We start from the raw sequence: 16,514 nt of genomic DNA on the forward strand, positions 1-16,514 counted from the left end.
CCAGCCCCACACAGAAGCAGCAGTCCTTGGGAGAGTGGGCCATGCAGCACAGTGGAGCTCACTCTGGAGACAAGGGTGCAGGTGAGCCAGCTCTGAAGTCATAAGAGCAGGAGAGTCAGCCCTGTCTCCTGCTGACTGCAGCATTGGGTGGCCTGGCTGGAGCAGTGCTGGAGAGCTCATCCTGGTAGAGTAGAGAAGGGAGAGACAGTGCACTGACCAGCTCCCTTACAACCCAGGCTCAGATTTGGGACTTTGGGTGGGCCAACTCCAAAATTGATACTATCTGTGACCTGTTGGGGCATGTGCAAAGGGCACTCCTGCTGATTCAAAGCTGCAGGATCTGATGACAAAGGGCAACAACAGGGTAACCTGGAGGAGTCCCAGGGAGGGGGCTTGCTCTCTTAACTACTCAGTCAATCTCTCCAGGGCCTGGCTGAGATTTTTTCCCTCCTGTGTTACTGGGTATTTCGGTTTGCAGTTGTAGTGTACATGTGTACATGTGTATAGTGTATGTGTGTATATGTGTCCTTGTCTGATTTTTGCTGTCAAAGAAGCATGGGACTCCCAGAATGAGTTTGGAAAAATTCCGATCCTTAAAGGAGCATGCTCATCCCTCGGGGTCTGGTCACTTTTCACTGGAAAATGTTTATTATGTATTAGGCTTGTGGTTGCCTGGACTTTCCAACCTATACAATGTCCTTATGCGGGAATCCCAAATTCCTGCTATTCCTGTTCAAATTCTTCCTCTTATAAGTCACTTCGTTTCCAGATACGTCAATACTCTACCACCACTAAATCTCAACGACGGAGTAAAACTGTGCCTTTCAATATGCTTTGTCACGACAGGTCAATTTGCATCACTTTTGATTTTATTAAGAACTCTCAGCCTGGCATGCATACTGGTAATCCTGGTTTGAGGTTATACTGGGTTACACAGAGAGCTCTAAGGCTACATGAAACATACCACAGTGAAAATTTAATGAATATTATGTGTGTGTACATGTCCACAGACAGATGCAGATACAGGCTGGTGTAGTTAAAGCAATCTGAGAATAATCTTCATGTTAAATGTAGTTATTACTATGTCCTTAAGGACTTGTCATTCTACTTTATTAAACTTAATATCATAAATATCCCAATGTGGTTATATCTATGATTCATCTGTAATCGCTACTGTAAAAATGCTTTATATTAATAAATGCTGACGATATCTCCAGGCACAGATGTGCTTCCCCCATGTCACTAAGTTACATAACGATAATTTTCAAAGTTAATCATTAAAAAACGTGCCCTTCCCTTAAATTTCCCAACTTTCTTTCTTAATCTAATCAAGTTATGTGTGCAATTTCACAATCTAATTCAAGTTAATTTATAACATTTTTAAAAGTGTTTCTGTTGAAAAACAGAATGAGAGCTCGGGTGGCTTTGGTGGGTATCTCTTGAAAAATACATATTCTATATCTCTACATGCTTTGTCTTTAAGTTTTTAAGTCATAACAACTGTGTAAGATTCTGAAAACAGTCCCTCTTCCAACAAATAGAACCCCAGGTATATGCTTATGAAGTGTAGAATTATCGTCTTAGAAAACACAAACTAAAACATTTACTCTTACTGTTCTCTGCTAATGCTAGGCACTCGGTAAACTAAACATATGAAGGTTTATAAACCTCTATAGAGCTTCTCTCTCTTGCCCCCAACCTGTTTCTGCATGCATTTCTGAGACAGACTCGTGAACACTGTCAGGAACAAGGCTTCAGGTCATGGTCGCCCAGCACAGAACACCCAGCTCTCTGGATCTCAAAATGTCAGGACAGTCCGAATGCTGAAATGGAAAACAATAGCTTTTAGATATGTAATGAATGTGTGCATTTGTGAATTATGTATTCAATCAAGGCAAACGTCCCTTCCTATTATAGAAACCCGATGGTTAATCCCGTTACGGGAAAGCCATCTGGGTTGAGGCCCACGCCTTCTGTGTATTCTGGTAGGGAACCTGAGCCCGTACTGGATTGATTCTGGAAGCATCTGCTTAACTGTAGTTACAGGAAGGAATGAGTTTATCCAGCAAAAACAGGACCAACACCATGGTGGGGAGATCAGGAAAGAATGCAGAGGGTGTGGAGTTCTCTCGATGGGTAAGTGATGGCGAAAGCAGTCAAGACCTACTTCCCAGGTAGCCCTAGATTTTTGTCAGGGGCCGGAGAAGAGTGAGTGCTGTGTTCTTCGTTACTGAATATTAGACAACTTAGATTAGATAAATTAAATAAATTTATTATTTAGTAAATTAGATAAATTAAAGTGGGTTTAGTTCAGGAATAAAACCCCTCCTAGACATTGGTGTCTGGGGACAGCCTGAATGGATCTACTACTGAAGAACTGACTAGGATTGGAAAACGGAGAACAGGAGATCCACTAAGGTACTGTGTCAACATGTCCAGAGCAGCCATGATCAGACTGGGCCAAGACGCTAACCTTGGGCAGGGAACAGAGGGAGGTGGGGCTGCCTGCAGGACTCAGCATTGCTTTGCACACGGCAGGCAGGAGTCAGAGTGATGCCCGGTAAATGCCAGGCTGTGCTTAGGTGTAGAAAAGCACTGTCCTGTGAACTGGATGTGAATGGAACCCCTGAGGGCCTTATTCGGAAATGGAAGGCCTCAGGCTTACAGATGTCATTTGGGAAGTTACCGCATTAGGGAATAGTAAATATGATTGCAGAAAGTAGTTTTGGGTATTTGAAAGACAACTAGCAATTGCTTTTCAAACCACATCAAAATATTAGTTTTGTGTATGTAAACAAATGGATTTGACATTTGTTTCTGGCAGAAACCCGTTCGTTGTTTAAAAATTAAAACTTAGGGCTGGAGAAATGGCTCAGTGGTTAAGAGCCCTGACTGCTCTTCCAGAGGTCACGAGGTCAGGCTCACAACTATCTGGAATGGGATCTGATGCCCTCTTCTGGTGTGTCTGAAGAGAGCAACAGTGTATTCATAACAGTAAAAAAAAAAAAAGTCCATTTTTTAAAAATTAGAATTTAAACACGTTTATAATGTTAGGATTCTATAGACTGCACCAGGCATAGAGAGAATGTTCAGAAGAAATGTTAATTCCTATTACTAGCAGGACCCACACCCTCTGCACACTGTAGATGCTCAGTATTGATAGAACCAATGAATGTCGTCTATGTTGATCTCGTAGGTAGGTCCCAAACATCCATATGGAAAGGGTAACTGAAATTGAACTTCTTCACACTCCATCGGGCTCTTGCCCAAGTGCTCAGGAGGGAGAATGGGTATGCCAGGAGCCCTCACTGTTTACCTGGATGAGCACTCACTGTTTACCTGGAGGAGCCCTCACTGTTTACCTGGAGGAGCACTCACTGTTTACCTGGAGGAGCCCTCACTGTTTACCTGGAGGAGCACTCACTGATTACCTGGAGGAGCACTCACTGATTACCTGGAGGAGCCCTCACTGTTTACCTGTCACTTGCAGGGCTTAGGTGAGAAGTCTGGCCTGTGTGGTCCACAGTGCACCCTGGCACAGCGTCCGTAAGACCAGATATTATTTATTTGCCTTTTGTAACCTCAGTTTTATCGTCTGAATAGGGCAGAAATAACATCTGAGAAACAAAACCCAGAAAACAAGCACAGTCACCGAAGAGGGGAACTGTAACAAAGGTCACTGTGGAAGTGTGTGAGGACTCTAGCAGGTTTAAAAAGGTAAAAATGGCCAGTGAGACCCATCAGCTGTGGACGACTAAAGTCCATGGAATTTTAAAGAGCTCATAGACGATGACTTTCCAAGGGTAGGAAGAAGTGAGTGGCTGTGTTTGCCTGGGTAGTTTAAGTAATCCAAAATAAAAATCAAAGGAAATGGGTATATTTACAAATACCAAAATCTAAAAGTAGCCCACGGGAGAGAGTCAAAAGTCGCCACACATACCTTTGCCCTGAATAAAGCAATTCAAATCCTTCACTGATGTTATGAAAAGGCAAGGTGTGGGTTATCAACTGGCCCAGGTCAAATTTCTTTTCCAGGAATTCAGTCACCAGTTTGGGAACATCATCTCTGCTCTTCCAACCTGTGGGTAAATGCAGGTTTGTTCTTTGTACTCCATGAAGCAATCCTCACCTTCCATGGCATGGCGTTTGTCTTTTCTCTTGCGCATCATGGCTTCCCCACCCCGTCCCTTGAGTCATTCCCATCGTGTCAGTGAGCTGTACGTCTCCCATCTTAAGAAACAACGGCTAACCAACCCCTCCTCGGCTTCTGGTCTCCTTCCAGTTCCACATCTCTGTGCTGTACAGAACCACAGACACAATCACCCCCATGCACCCCCATGCATGTTTCTGGTCCCAGCCCCTTTGATTCTCTAGTGAGCTCACTTCAGAGATCCACCCTTGAGCACACAGATGTCTCGGCTCTGGTCAAGGTTACTAAACCACCCCCGACCCCTGCATTTTGACACAATGGTGAGCAGTGATTCCTATGTGTACTCTAGGGAGTGTCTGTGGTGGATTGCTCTGTTGCCCACTCTGCTCTCTTGCTTCCGGTTATATCGTTATCGTCATTATTCTCCTACTTCAGCTAGGAGAATATCTTTCGAGACTCCTCCACGTCCCCCACGTCTTTTGTGTGGATGCTATCACAGCTCCGTTTGGGGTCATTTACCACTCGTCCTCGGAAGAAAGTGCTTTGAGGGGAGAACACGAGTCTCTCTCTTGCTTGATAGGCAGGAAGGCAAAGTTGGCGTCTAGACACCTGACATTCAGAGGCCCAAGTTGCTCTTACCACCAAAAGGCGCAGCCCTTCCATGTTCGTCAGTGAAAAGCAGCATTGGGTCATAGCTGAGCATCTTGGCTGACGGGGGAGCCCCGACCACCACGCTGGTCCCATAATTCATATGGCAAGATGAGAGGGCATCAACCTGAGATTAAAGTGAAGGGGATTGTCACTTATGGAGAGCGAAGGCTCGGAAATGACCAATGGATGGCCAGGGTTCCAGTAGTTAACATGGCTTCCAACTACAAAATCAAACTAGACCCTCAGGCTTTAGGTCTCTACTTGATTTAAAAATTCTCAATGCAACTTTAGTCCTTACTGTGCCAGTGTAATTGTGATTCTTAGTACATTTAGTTGATTCTCACTGACTAACAAGACAAAGGAAAGCCTCGTGATACTTTTATAACAGCATCAACGCTTCAGATAAGCTTTAAGTTATTTGAGCTAAGTGAAATTGAATTAATTAATTAGCGTGTTTGAAAACATTCTGAAAAGTAAATCAAATACTAAACTACGAGGCAAAGGAGTGGCTTTTCTTGGTGACATCTCCAAGGGTAAGGGGATGATTTTGGTCATCTACTCTTTCAGTTCTTAACTAATAAGACTTTTAAATATGCAGCAGATTGCAACAACAGTGTGCTTCTGTAGACTTCATGGGGCATCTGGCTCTTTGCTTTGTAAAGTACAACCTAGAATGTGAAGTTTGTGTTCTATGGGGAATGAAAGGCAGGATAACCAAACTCAGGTGAAGGATTTGGAGGAGGAGATCATATTCAGAACAATCTCCTCAGAACAATCTCCTCTCCCCTGTATCCCCTAAAAGAGCATCAACACTTCAGATAAGCCTTAAGTTATTTGAGCTAAGTGAAATTGAATTAATTAATTAGAGTCTTTGAAATTTTTGTCTGAAAATTAAATCAAATACTAAACTATGAGACAAAGGAGTTGCTTTTCTTGGTGACATCTCTGAGCTGAGGGGACGATTTTGGTCATCTACTCTTCCAGTTCTTAACTAATACGACTTTTGAATATGCAGCAGATTTAAAGCCTGCACCACAGAGTCAAGCAATGGAATCATTTTTGCCAAGACTGCCACATGTACAAGGAAGATGATGGGCCACAGGTTGCCTCCTTGCCCACTAGTCACATGAGAATGGTATGATATGATGCTTACATGATCAGGTAACACTGATCTTAAGATTGTGACTTTTCAGGTAAATTTTTTCGTTGCATTTCTATGCATTTATTTGTGTATGAGCATGAAAACGGCTGAGTGCACGCCATGGTGTGTAGGTGCAGACCAGAGAACAAACTTGTGGGAGTTGGTTTTTTCCTTTTATGTCTTGGGAACCAAGGTCAGGCCATCAGGCTTGGAGACAAGCCCCTTTACTCACTGAACCCTCTCACCAGCCCTGTGGTTTTTGGCCTGAGTCACAGATATTCCTATCATTGATTGTTACTGAAGTGATGAATTTAGCCTGAATGCATCTTGTCGCTTGGGTACTTTGTGGCTTCCTGAATCTTGAGTCTTACCATGGTCTCAAGACGCCCGATAACTTCAAAAGTATACTGGACAGTGTTGCCTGTCATGTCTGACAGCACCTCACTGATGGGCTTGGTGAAGTCCCTGGGATTGATACACTCTGTGGCGCCTACATCCAGGGCTTTCTGAAATTTGTCCTTGTTGATGTCAATTCCGATGATCCGGGAGGCGCCGGCCGCTTTACAGCCCATGACGACTGACAGGCCAACTCCTCCCAGGCCAAACACAGCGCAGGTGGAGCCTGGGCTGACCTGCAGAGAGAAAAGTTCCTCAGAGTTGACAGTGAAACCTGCAGCGCATTCTCAGTCAGGAGCACAGACCTCACAGGATTGCCATGACTTGGGCCAGGACCCCAGATGAGGATGACACGTGAAGAATAGAATGTCTGAGAAAAGAAGCATTTGCCAAAGCAAACCAATATGTACCAGATTAACAGAAGGCTTTCCTAAAGGATTAGCCGAAGACCAGAAGCCTTTGTAGCCAGCCTGGCCCTACCCACAACGCCCCTCGGCTCTTACAGGAGGGTTAGACAAACACTGAGGCTTCCCTCTTGTCTTTCCACAAGGCTTTGTTTTAGGTTTGGTCTGAAGCTCAGTGACTGAATAGCCTTGACTCTGAGTCATTTTGAGACCCCGTGTCCCCCCCCCCCGCCCTCCATAACCCCCGCCCCCCCGCTCCCGCCCCACAACCCCTCCGCCAATCCCAACCTCCACGCGGCATGCAGTTCAGTGGTTGATGGGTAGCTCAAGGAAGTTACCGTACTTAAACCACTTTGGGCTTTTTACCAAGTACTGTGCAAGGTTAAAGAAGGCTTCAGCCCATAGTTATTTTCCTGCTAGAAGAGTAACAGAGATTGAATCCAAGTGAGCATTTAAAACTCACTAGTGCTGCCATGTGACATAACAGCTGCGCTGGTCTTCCCTGTACCCTACAACCCATGTGACCAAACGTTAACCTTTCAAACCTCAACATCTGGTTTTATTTGGAGAGCGTCTTTGCAGAGGTCATTGAGTTACAACGATGTCACTGGGGAAAGCTTTGTTGTGGTTTGGACGTAGTTAGAGCTGTCTCTCCTGGGCTTGTGTGTCAGGGACTTTGTGGGCACTGTAACCGGCCATTTAAGAGGCCCTGAAACCTGAAGCCAGGGATATGTTTGGTGGGGGAGCGGTACAGTATGGGGGAAGCAGGTGCCTCTGCGGGCCCATGCTGAGGCATCCCTTCTCTCTGAGTTTATCTAGGACATGAGGAGGGGAGTTGAGGGAGTCGAGACAGAGACAGAGACAGAGACAGAGACAGAGACAGAGACAGTCGGGAGGGGGAGGAGAGGGAGTAGGGGGAGGGGGAGAAGGAGGGGAGGAGGGGAGGAGAGGAAGAGGAAGAGGAAGAGCAGGAGGAAGAGGAGGACGAACAAGCGGAGGAAGAGAAGGAGGAGGAGGAGGAGGAGGAAGAAGAGGCCGGCAGTGAAAAGATAGGGAGGGGGGGGGGTTGGGGTTTTAGCGCAGGGGTAGGGCGGTTGCCAAGAAAGCACAAGGCCCGGGGTTCGGTCCCCAGCTACAAAAAAAAAAAAAAAGAAAAAAGAAAAAGAAAAGAGAGTGGGAGGGGAATGGGGAGAGAGCCAGAAGTGGGTAAGGGAGCAAGAGCAAGAGGAGAATTCTGAGAGAGAGGAGGGGGCAAGCAGCCCCTTTTATAGCGAGTCAGGCATACCTGGCTGTTGCCAGGTAACTATGGGGCAGAGCCTTGAAGGAATGCTAACAGTAGGTAAGAAGATGGCGTGAAAAGACTGTGCTTTTAACATCCATGTGTGTGGCAAGCAGAGAGGCCTGAAGCAGGTCCTCCCCCAGCAGCTGTCGGAAGGAACCAACCGTGCCAGCATCCAGATTTTAGACTTCCGGTCTTCAGGACTCTACAGAACCAACGCTTGTGGTTTCAGCCACCCAGTCTGTGGTACTTCACTACAGCCTCTCCAGCAAACGGACATACGGTCACCAAGATGCGTTTGGTAGGAAGAGAGAGATTCGGGGAGCCGGAGAGAGAATGTGTCAGCAACTGAAAGTCAATCTAGAAACTGAAGCTCGCTGTATTTAGAAACAAAACTTCGACTTTGATCCTGCCTCTTCCAAATTGCCTTAGGGTTCTGGAGGGAGAGGCAGAACTATGCTAGCCAGCCCCAATTCTTACCTTGGCTGTTTTAACAGCAGCCCCATAACCAGTGGAAAATCCACAGCCAATCAAGCAGGCTTTCTCGGGAGGAGCCTCGGCATCGATCTTAGCTACGGAGGATTCATCCAGGACCGTGTACTCGGTGAAGGTGCTGGTGTTCATGAAGTGCTGGACTGGTTTGCCCTTGCACGTGAACCTGGTCGTGCCATCAGCCAATACTCCACGGCCTGTCAGGCTGTTTGATACATTGTATGTACACATTCCTTAAGTCAATTCAGAAAGTATCAAGGGGAACTCGAATGACAGGGTTAAAAAGAAGATGGCACCTACTCGCTCCTTATGCAGAGATTTCCCTCCGGGTTGCGGCAGGGGTTGCATTCTCTACACTGTGGTAGAAAGAGGGGGATCACTTTGTCACCTAGAAGGAAGGTAGCTTGGCGTTAAGATGTCATTCATTTGTGTGAAAGTCTGAAGTAAGGTTTGGTGGCTCATGCCTGTAATCCCAGTACAAGATTGATGCGGAAGATTGCCAGACCAGCCTGGGCTATGCAGTGAGTTTCAGGCCAGCCTTGGAAGCATTACCTCAAGGAACCATAAATAGTTACCATTAATTAATTAATTAATAAATTAATAGATAAAACGGGTATGAATTGAACCTTTATTTACACAAAAAATGTCTTTAAAATGTCCTAAGAGTTTTAAATACCACGAAGTAGTTAAGAGAGATTTGGCAAGCTGACTTTACTCCGTACAACCCACTCTCCTTATGTTTCCTTAAGTTGCGTCTCTCTGCTGACCCCTAGTGTATGCTGTGCTGTTTCCTTTACTGGTAGAACCGAGGCCTCCATACCTGGTCTCACGGTAGTGACCCCTTCTCCAACACTCTCCACAATCCCAACTGCTTCGTGTCCCACAATCACCGGGAACTTAGACACCATCGTTCCCTTGATCACGTGGTCATCTGTGCCACAGATTCCCGTGGCCAAAATCTGTGTTTAAGACAAACAAACAGGGGCTGGGGATTTAGCTCAGTGGTAGAGCGCCACCTAGGAAGCGCAAGGCCCTGGGTTCGGGTCCCCAGCTCCGAAAAAAAAAAAAAAAAAAAAAAAAAAAAAAAAAAGACAAACAAACAGGAAGAACATCACACAGCCAGCAAACAGCTCTCTACCTCGGCACCATTTCCTCCCAGATTGGAGTCGATGCTCAGACAGCCTGGGCCTAAATCAAGCCTCGGGCCAAGGTCCCTCGCTTCAGGGACTTAGAGCATTGCCGCCTCCCTCCTGCTTGGATCTTGATGACCTTCTACAGGGATGAGGTCAAGAAAGATTAGATAAAGGCCATCTAGACCAAAGATGAGGGGCTAATCAAAGGGTGGGGCGGGGCACTACGGGAAGCTATTACTTCCCAGACACTGCTGAGTTCCTAGTGAGGATCCTCTAGGTGGTCCTGTGACACAGGCCTGCAGTCACAGCTTTTTGGGAACAGAGGCAAGAGGATCATCAAGTTTGTGGCCTACCCACGCTACAAAGTGAGTTCAAGGTCAGCCTCTGGGACTCACTCGGTAAGACCCTGTCACTGAGCAAGAAATGAAAGCATGGCTAGAAATATATTTCCTTGGGAAAGTACTCACCTGGCGTGCATGATGCCCAAGGTCCTCTTCCCTGTGCCACATACATACATACATACATACATACATACATACATACATACATCATACATATCTCAATACCTTGTGACTCCCAGAAGATTTTTAGGACAATTCTTGGTCATGATTATTGATCATTTTCTATCAAACACTACATCAGTAAAAATTTGACAAATATTCTCTTTAGTCAGCTAGATTAGCACTGTTAATTGGTGCATTTCACAGTCAGCATGATCACTTCCCCACCGACAGACATGGTCGGCGGGTGAATTAGCTAGGAAAGATATTGTTAAAGAAGGCAACCTGTGGGCTGGAGAGATGCTCAGCCATCAGTTAAGAGGACTGGCTGCTCTTTCCTGTGGACCCAGGTTTGATTCCCAGCGCCCACATGGTAGCTCACAACTGCATCTCTTTAACTCCAGTTCTAGGGGATCTAACGCCCTCGTCTGGCTTCCTCCAGCACCAAGCTTAGATGTGGTATACAAACATGCATACAGACAAACACCGCCGCACATTAAATAAATAAATAAATGCATAAAAATTTAAAAGGAAGTCAGGCTCACAACAATGGCTTCCTCAATGTAAATGATGTTGTCTTTCATGTGTCTGTGTTCCAAGCCCCTTCCTTACCTTAACACGAACTTCCTTAGCCTTTGGTGGGGCCACTTCAATGTCCTCAATGGAGAAGGGCTGGTTCGTCCCCCATAGGACAGCTGCTTTGCACTTAATAACCTAAGAAGTCAAGCATCATTATTGGGGTTGATCATGCATGCAGATCTCCTGAGTCATAGTAATATTCCCAGAAGAACACGTCTAGCATCCTGATTGTCTAAGAATGCTTTCCTTCAGTGACAGAATTTAAAGCCTTACACATTGTGTGGACCTCTGTCTGATGAAGTGATCTGAGAAATCGGCCCAGAGACATGGAATGACAGATCCAAGACCACACAATGTGGTCAGGGCTAGGATCCACACAGTATTCCAATAAACTAGTCTGTTGGCATGACTTCAAATGCAGTAGGTGAGTGCAGCGCCATCTCACTAACAAAGGACAGGTCTGTAACACAGAAAACACAGACAATCTGTCTGTGAGGGTTTAATCCCATCTTTAATCACATCTGCAGCCACGCAGCAATGGGGAAGCAATGAGATGACCCGTGGCAAGACGTGGAGCGGTTACCATGGGGAAGCACGTGGACTGTGACTGTGCTGCTGGGGTGTCACCTGTGCCTTTGTACGTCCTCATCAGTTTTCAAACCTAGCCCAAGTCAGAGCTTCTTCCCTTGAACTAATAGTATATACCTAGTAATCGGCACTTAAGTGCTAGGGCTACTCTGCTGGCCGGTTCTAGTAAGATTATCAAATTCTAATGAGAGAGAGAGAGAGAGAGAGAGAGAGAGAGACAGAGACAGAGACAGAGACAGAGACAGAGAGACAGACAGAGACAGACAGAGACAGACAGAGACAGACAGAGACAGAGACAGAGACAGACAGGGACAGAGACAGAGACAAAGAGACAGACAGAGAGGGGGGGAGAGAGAGAGAAAGAGAGAGAGAGAGAGAGAGAGAGAGAGAGAGAGAGAGAGAGAGTCTGTACGTTTGTTTTTGACTTCTACATGTGAGCCATGGCACACAGGCACCTACGGTCACTCAAAAATGCACATGCATGGCAAACACACACACACACGGTGGGGAAGGAGGGAGAGAGAGCATACAGATAAAAATAAAATGCAAAATACTCATTTTTTTCCCGATGCACGACATGCTACTCCTCAACTACTGGCCAACTCATGCGAGCCCCTTCAGATGCCTCAGTCCTGGTGCCTTTCTCAGAGGTTAAATGTGAGAAAGTTGCTGGAGACGAATGAGTGGCCGAGAGCCACAGATATCTCCATGCACCCTCCGACTTGCTAAGGGAAGTTTGCAATTATGATGCAGTCTGTTCAACATTGAACCAGACCCTCACCATCATAATGGGAGTGACCGAGAGCACGGAGTTACTTTCATAGTTAATTAACAGTGGTAGAAAAAAAAGGGTTGTCATAAAGGAAACAATTGCTTCCCAGAGGTCCTCACCCCACCCTCTTATCCTGCTGTGTAACTCAGGCTTCAGGCTGGTCCCATCCTTCTGTCTCAAGGTCCCGCGTGCTGAGAATACAGCCTTCGTGATGATCTCCACGTGTTGTGTGCCGATGACAGCGGATTTTCTCAGTAGAACTCAGATGCTCTGAGAGGATGCTGAGCATAAAATGCTACGTCACTTTCCGTCTGACACACAGAAAGCTTAATCAAGTGGATAAAGGAAATATCAACTTCTCCAATCACTGTTCTGCCCACCTAACTGTTCCTTTATCCCAGAAGATGCTCATGAAGGACTTAAGCCAAAAAAAAAAATTCAAGTTAATATACTGGGACATATTTCTTCTTGGTCTTAAGAATATTTTTAAGGGAAAAAAAATAACAAACTATAATTCTCTGTTTATCAAGTTAATAATGACTTTTTACTTAACAAGAACACTCAGTTTTGTCTTAGCAGTAAAATGAGCAGCTCTACTCATGTTCCCTCTTTGCGAGGCGAGTTGCACAGTACATCAAGATACATAAGCCTGCGTTGACCCTATTATCCCACAGTTCCAGTTTTAAAATCAGCCTCAGGTAGAACAAAGTACAGAAAAAAAAATAATAACCTTAATATGCGTCAGAGGCCATCTCAGGATTATAAGGGAAATCTGTGAACAAGAGTGGAAGAAATTGACATAAATCTAGAAATCAGTGTAAGATACTGAACGGCTCAGTGGCTAAGAGCACTGGCTGCTCTTCCACTATTCCCAGCAACCACAGGGTGGCTCACAACCATCTGTAATGGGATCTGACGCCTTCTGGTGTGTCTGAAGACAGTGACGACAGTGTACTCACATAAATAAAACAAATACATCTTTTTTAAAAAGACGGAAAATAGGTTAAAGATATTTATGTGCTACATAAGTGCAGCACGTGAAATGTGGTTGGAGAACGCATGAGGAGACGAACCAGGTGAGAACAAAGTCAGTGGTAGTTTGAGAATGTGAGAACACATTTGACTTCCTCCATACAGTCTGGTCATCCAAATTCCCTAGAATGAACACTGTCCTAGCCCAAAGTCTTCTTTATGCTTGTGGGTTGGAGCCCGAATGCAGTTCGACCTGTCCTATAGGCTGTTTTCTTAACAAGGTTAAGACATAGACACAAGGGAAGACCATGTGGAAACAGCAAAGAAAAAGGCTCCTAAAGGAACCGATCTTGTCCATACTCTGTTCTCAGGATCCCAGCTTCCAGATGTGTGAGCAAATAAATCTTTGCTGCTTATGCTACGCCGACCGGGTACGTCGTTAATGGCATCTTTAACAAACTATCACAATTGCCTTTTATTTTTTAATGAAACAGCAAAAAGGTTAACAGGGGGAGTACTGGGAGTACTGACAAAGAGAAAATCTCTCTCCCTGAGATGCGTGGAAATAGCCGTAGAGCTTTAGGACCGACCTCATCACCCTCGTTGAACTACCCTACTGTATAGCATGGCCAAATCAAAATTCCAAATCTGGTGTGCCCTTCGCCACGTATGCTGGAGTCCTAATCATAGTTAGGAGTGCTGCCTGGGGTCCCCCAATTCCCCGTTACTGGGAATGTTCTGACAGGACTGGACATTCACGCGACGGGGGCCACAGAACTGGTTGTGTGGAGTTGAAAATGTTTTAAGATTCATTCCAACTCTCTTTCATGTACTTCTATGGGCAACATTACTAACTTCCATAGTGTAAAGTTAATTCTCCTGATTTTCGGTTTTTACTGACTCACATTAAGATGTTTTCCTTCCTGCTCTTTTCAAATGGGGGGAGGGGAGTTATTTCAGGTTGTAGCATTCAGAGCTCCTCTCTCATGCTTCCCAGACTTTAAACATCATCATTGGCTTCCTAAAATTTTAAGGTAGACTAAATGCAAAGCTGTCTATAAGTAACACGGATAACAGTACCCAACATCTCAAGCGGTCTCAAGCGGTTACGTACGCATTTAAAGCAGGAAGCCAGTCATCCCAATCCGCAAGTGGGGGGAAAAAGCCAACCTTGTTTTTTGAGTTCCTGTCACCATTCTGGCCCTGTCATCTTCTGAGGAATGAACACGCTCTATCCACAACACAGTCCTATTTTCCAAGAGTGTTTGCACTTATGCTGTGATATAAAACATGTCCCCAGGAACCCGGAGTGGATGATTTCTTTGTTGTTGACTTTGCATTCCTGAATTAGCATTTTCAATCATCAACAGCGGGACACTTTCCCCCACTTGATGCTGCACCTCAGATCCTGGACCCTTTAAACTCTAGAAAGGAATGGGGTGGATACCCCTGACCCTATTGAAGTCTCCTTATGGAAACAGTTTGCTATCCAGAGCAAATAACTGGCTAGCTGGAAATTAAATTATGAACACTGTCCATAGAAATCACAATTCTCTGCTTCCCTCCCTGCTATCTGGGAGAACCTTCAGTGTGTGGTTTTTCAATCCTGCTGCTATTGGTATTCAGATGCAATTTACCCACATGCAACCCCCATTGTTAGCTCCAGACCCAGCAGCCCCAAAAAAACGTTTCCCTTACTTTTCCGGCAGTGTCCATCCTAGCTTTCCTGGGTTTGTGGTCTGCAAACAGGAACGTGTTCTGACTGACGCACGGTTCACTCTTCTGTGAGTACCAGCATCTTCCGCCTTCAATAAATAGCGTGACTTGGAAGTTCTGCTGGCCTTTAGCGACATGATTCATAGCCTTAGAACTTTCCCAGCCCAAAGAGCTCCGCCCTCCTGCTAGTCAAGTGATGAAAAGAAATACAATAAATATTATGTTTAGACAAGAATAAGAATCTAACAAACACTGGATTATCAAGTCTACTGTGAAGGGCCAGGAACCACCTTTATCTGCTTTAATTTTAGAGAATGGAAAGACAGGTCACGTTAGTTCAGCTCCGTACAATTGATACAGAATATACTGCATGCTTCTGCTTGGAAGCTATTCTCTCAGGCAGCTGGTTTGAGAGATGGGGTTAGGCATTTGTGTTTGCACTTGATAGAGCTTGAAGAAAATGTCGTTATATATAAATATATATAAATATAAATGAGAGTTAGGGGTATGACTACGTAGGAGAGCACATGTCTTGATCTGGTCTCAGTTCTTAGCAACACACACACACATAAATTATATATCATGAACATATGCTGGGCTATTTGTCATATATACTGCATTCTTCATTATAGTTAGGAGGGGCTGCCTGAAGTCCCTGAATTCTATATGTATGTATGTAAGAGATGCAAGGAAGTGTGTAAAACCCGCAAAGGTAAAGGTTGAGAAAAGGAATTGCGAGTCTATGAAATAGGAATAAAGATGTCTATGATTTCTAGGTATTCTGGAGATAGGAAATTAACTAGAACTTGTCCTTGCTCTCAGAACAACTGGCATCTGGCTCGAGATCACACCATTTTCCCACAGGATTGCTTACTGCGTACACACATTGGTACCCAGGAGAAGTACTGAGAAGGAATCGCAATCCTGCTGTACACTGAGGCTCTTGCTTTCCTAAAGGAAACTCCTTGGGCAAGCATTTCGCCATTTCATCATTCCAAGCCACCGTTTTCCAGTAGACAGCAGCACCAGACCCATCTGGATCTGCTTTTGGCTTTGATAGGAGAGTGTCCGAGGTATTTCTTACTTGACAGTGGCTAGCTGTCACACTGGCACACCACTGCCTCCTGCAAACTCTCCGTACAGTAATGAAATGTCCCTCCTGTGGGATAACACAGTGAGGCGGGCTTTCTGTCTTTAGACAAAACTGTCCAATCCTGAAATACAGAATAAGGGCTCTTCTCAACCCAGTAGAGTTTGTTGTTCAGCTACTTACACATCCCCAAAACCTTTCCTCTGAATAACAGAAAACATAGCCTCAGATCTCTCCACATAACACAGTAGGTGCTGTAAGCTGTAAGTCTGCTCTCACACATATTTATATCTAATTCAGACGTGTTATTATAATCACTAATCCTAGTGCATTGGCCAAGTTAAACCCAGCAGGTAAAAGCGATGCCAGTGCACCAGGGTTGTACGCAAGTGCCCTTGTTTTAGCAGCAATGGCGGAGAGCCCCAGCATGTGTTGTGGGCACAGAGAAGAAGAGATAGGCAGGTCTGGACACATGGACACAGACAGACATTCTGAGTCTCAACTGTCGAAAACCAAGCCCGGGCTCAGCAACAAAAGCTTGTTGACTTCTGAGCGAAGGCAAGAGAGAACTAACAAGGGTGGAGCGGGCTGCAAGTCGCCAACATGGGCGGGCCTGGCACGAAGGCAAAATTCCTCAGTTGATAAACTCCA

At 45.3% G+C, this 16,514-nt stretch overlaps 1 protein-coding gene across 1 annotated transcript; it reads right to left on the reverse strand.

Annotated features, from left to right (window-relative positions):
• Positions 1-1,739: 1,739 nt before the first annotated feature.
• Positions 1,740-14,917, reverse strand: Adh7 (alcohol dehydrogenase 7 (class IV), mu or sigma polypeptide). The gene is made up of 9 exons (XM_032896556.1): positions 14,756-14,917; positions 10,759-10,860; positions 9,334-9,472; positions 8,814-8,901; positions 8,502-8,718; positions 6,314-6,574; positions 4,790-4,925; positions 3,941-4,079; positions 1,740-1,823 (listed from the first exon to the last, which is right to left on the reverse strand). Exons 1-9 carry the CDS (start codon positions 14,915-14,917, stop codon positions 1,799-1,801), a joined length of 1,269 nt encoding a protein of 422 aa, XP_032752447.1. The 3' UTR covers positions 1,740-1,798.
• Positions 14,918-16,514: the final 1,597 nt, after the last annotated feature.

This window comes from Rattus rattus, chromosome 3 (assembly GCF_011064425.1).
Source record: "Rattus rattus isolate New Zealand chromosome 3, Rrattus_CSIRO_v1, whole genome shotgun sequence".
In the NCBI taxonomy this organism is placed as follows: domain Eukaryota; kingdom Metazoa; phylum Chordata; class Mammalia; order Rodentia; family Muridae; genus Rattus; species Rattus rattus.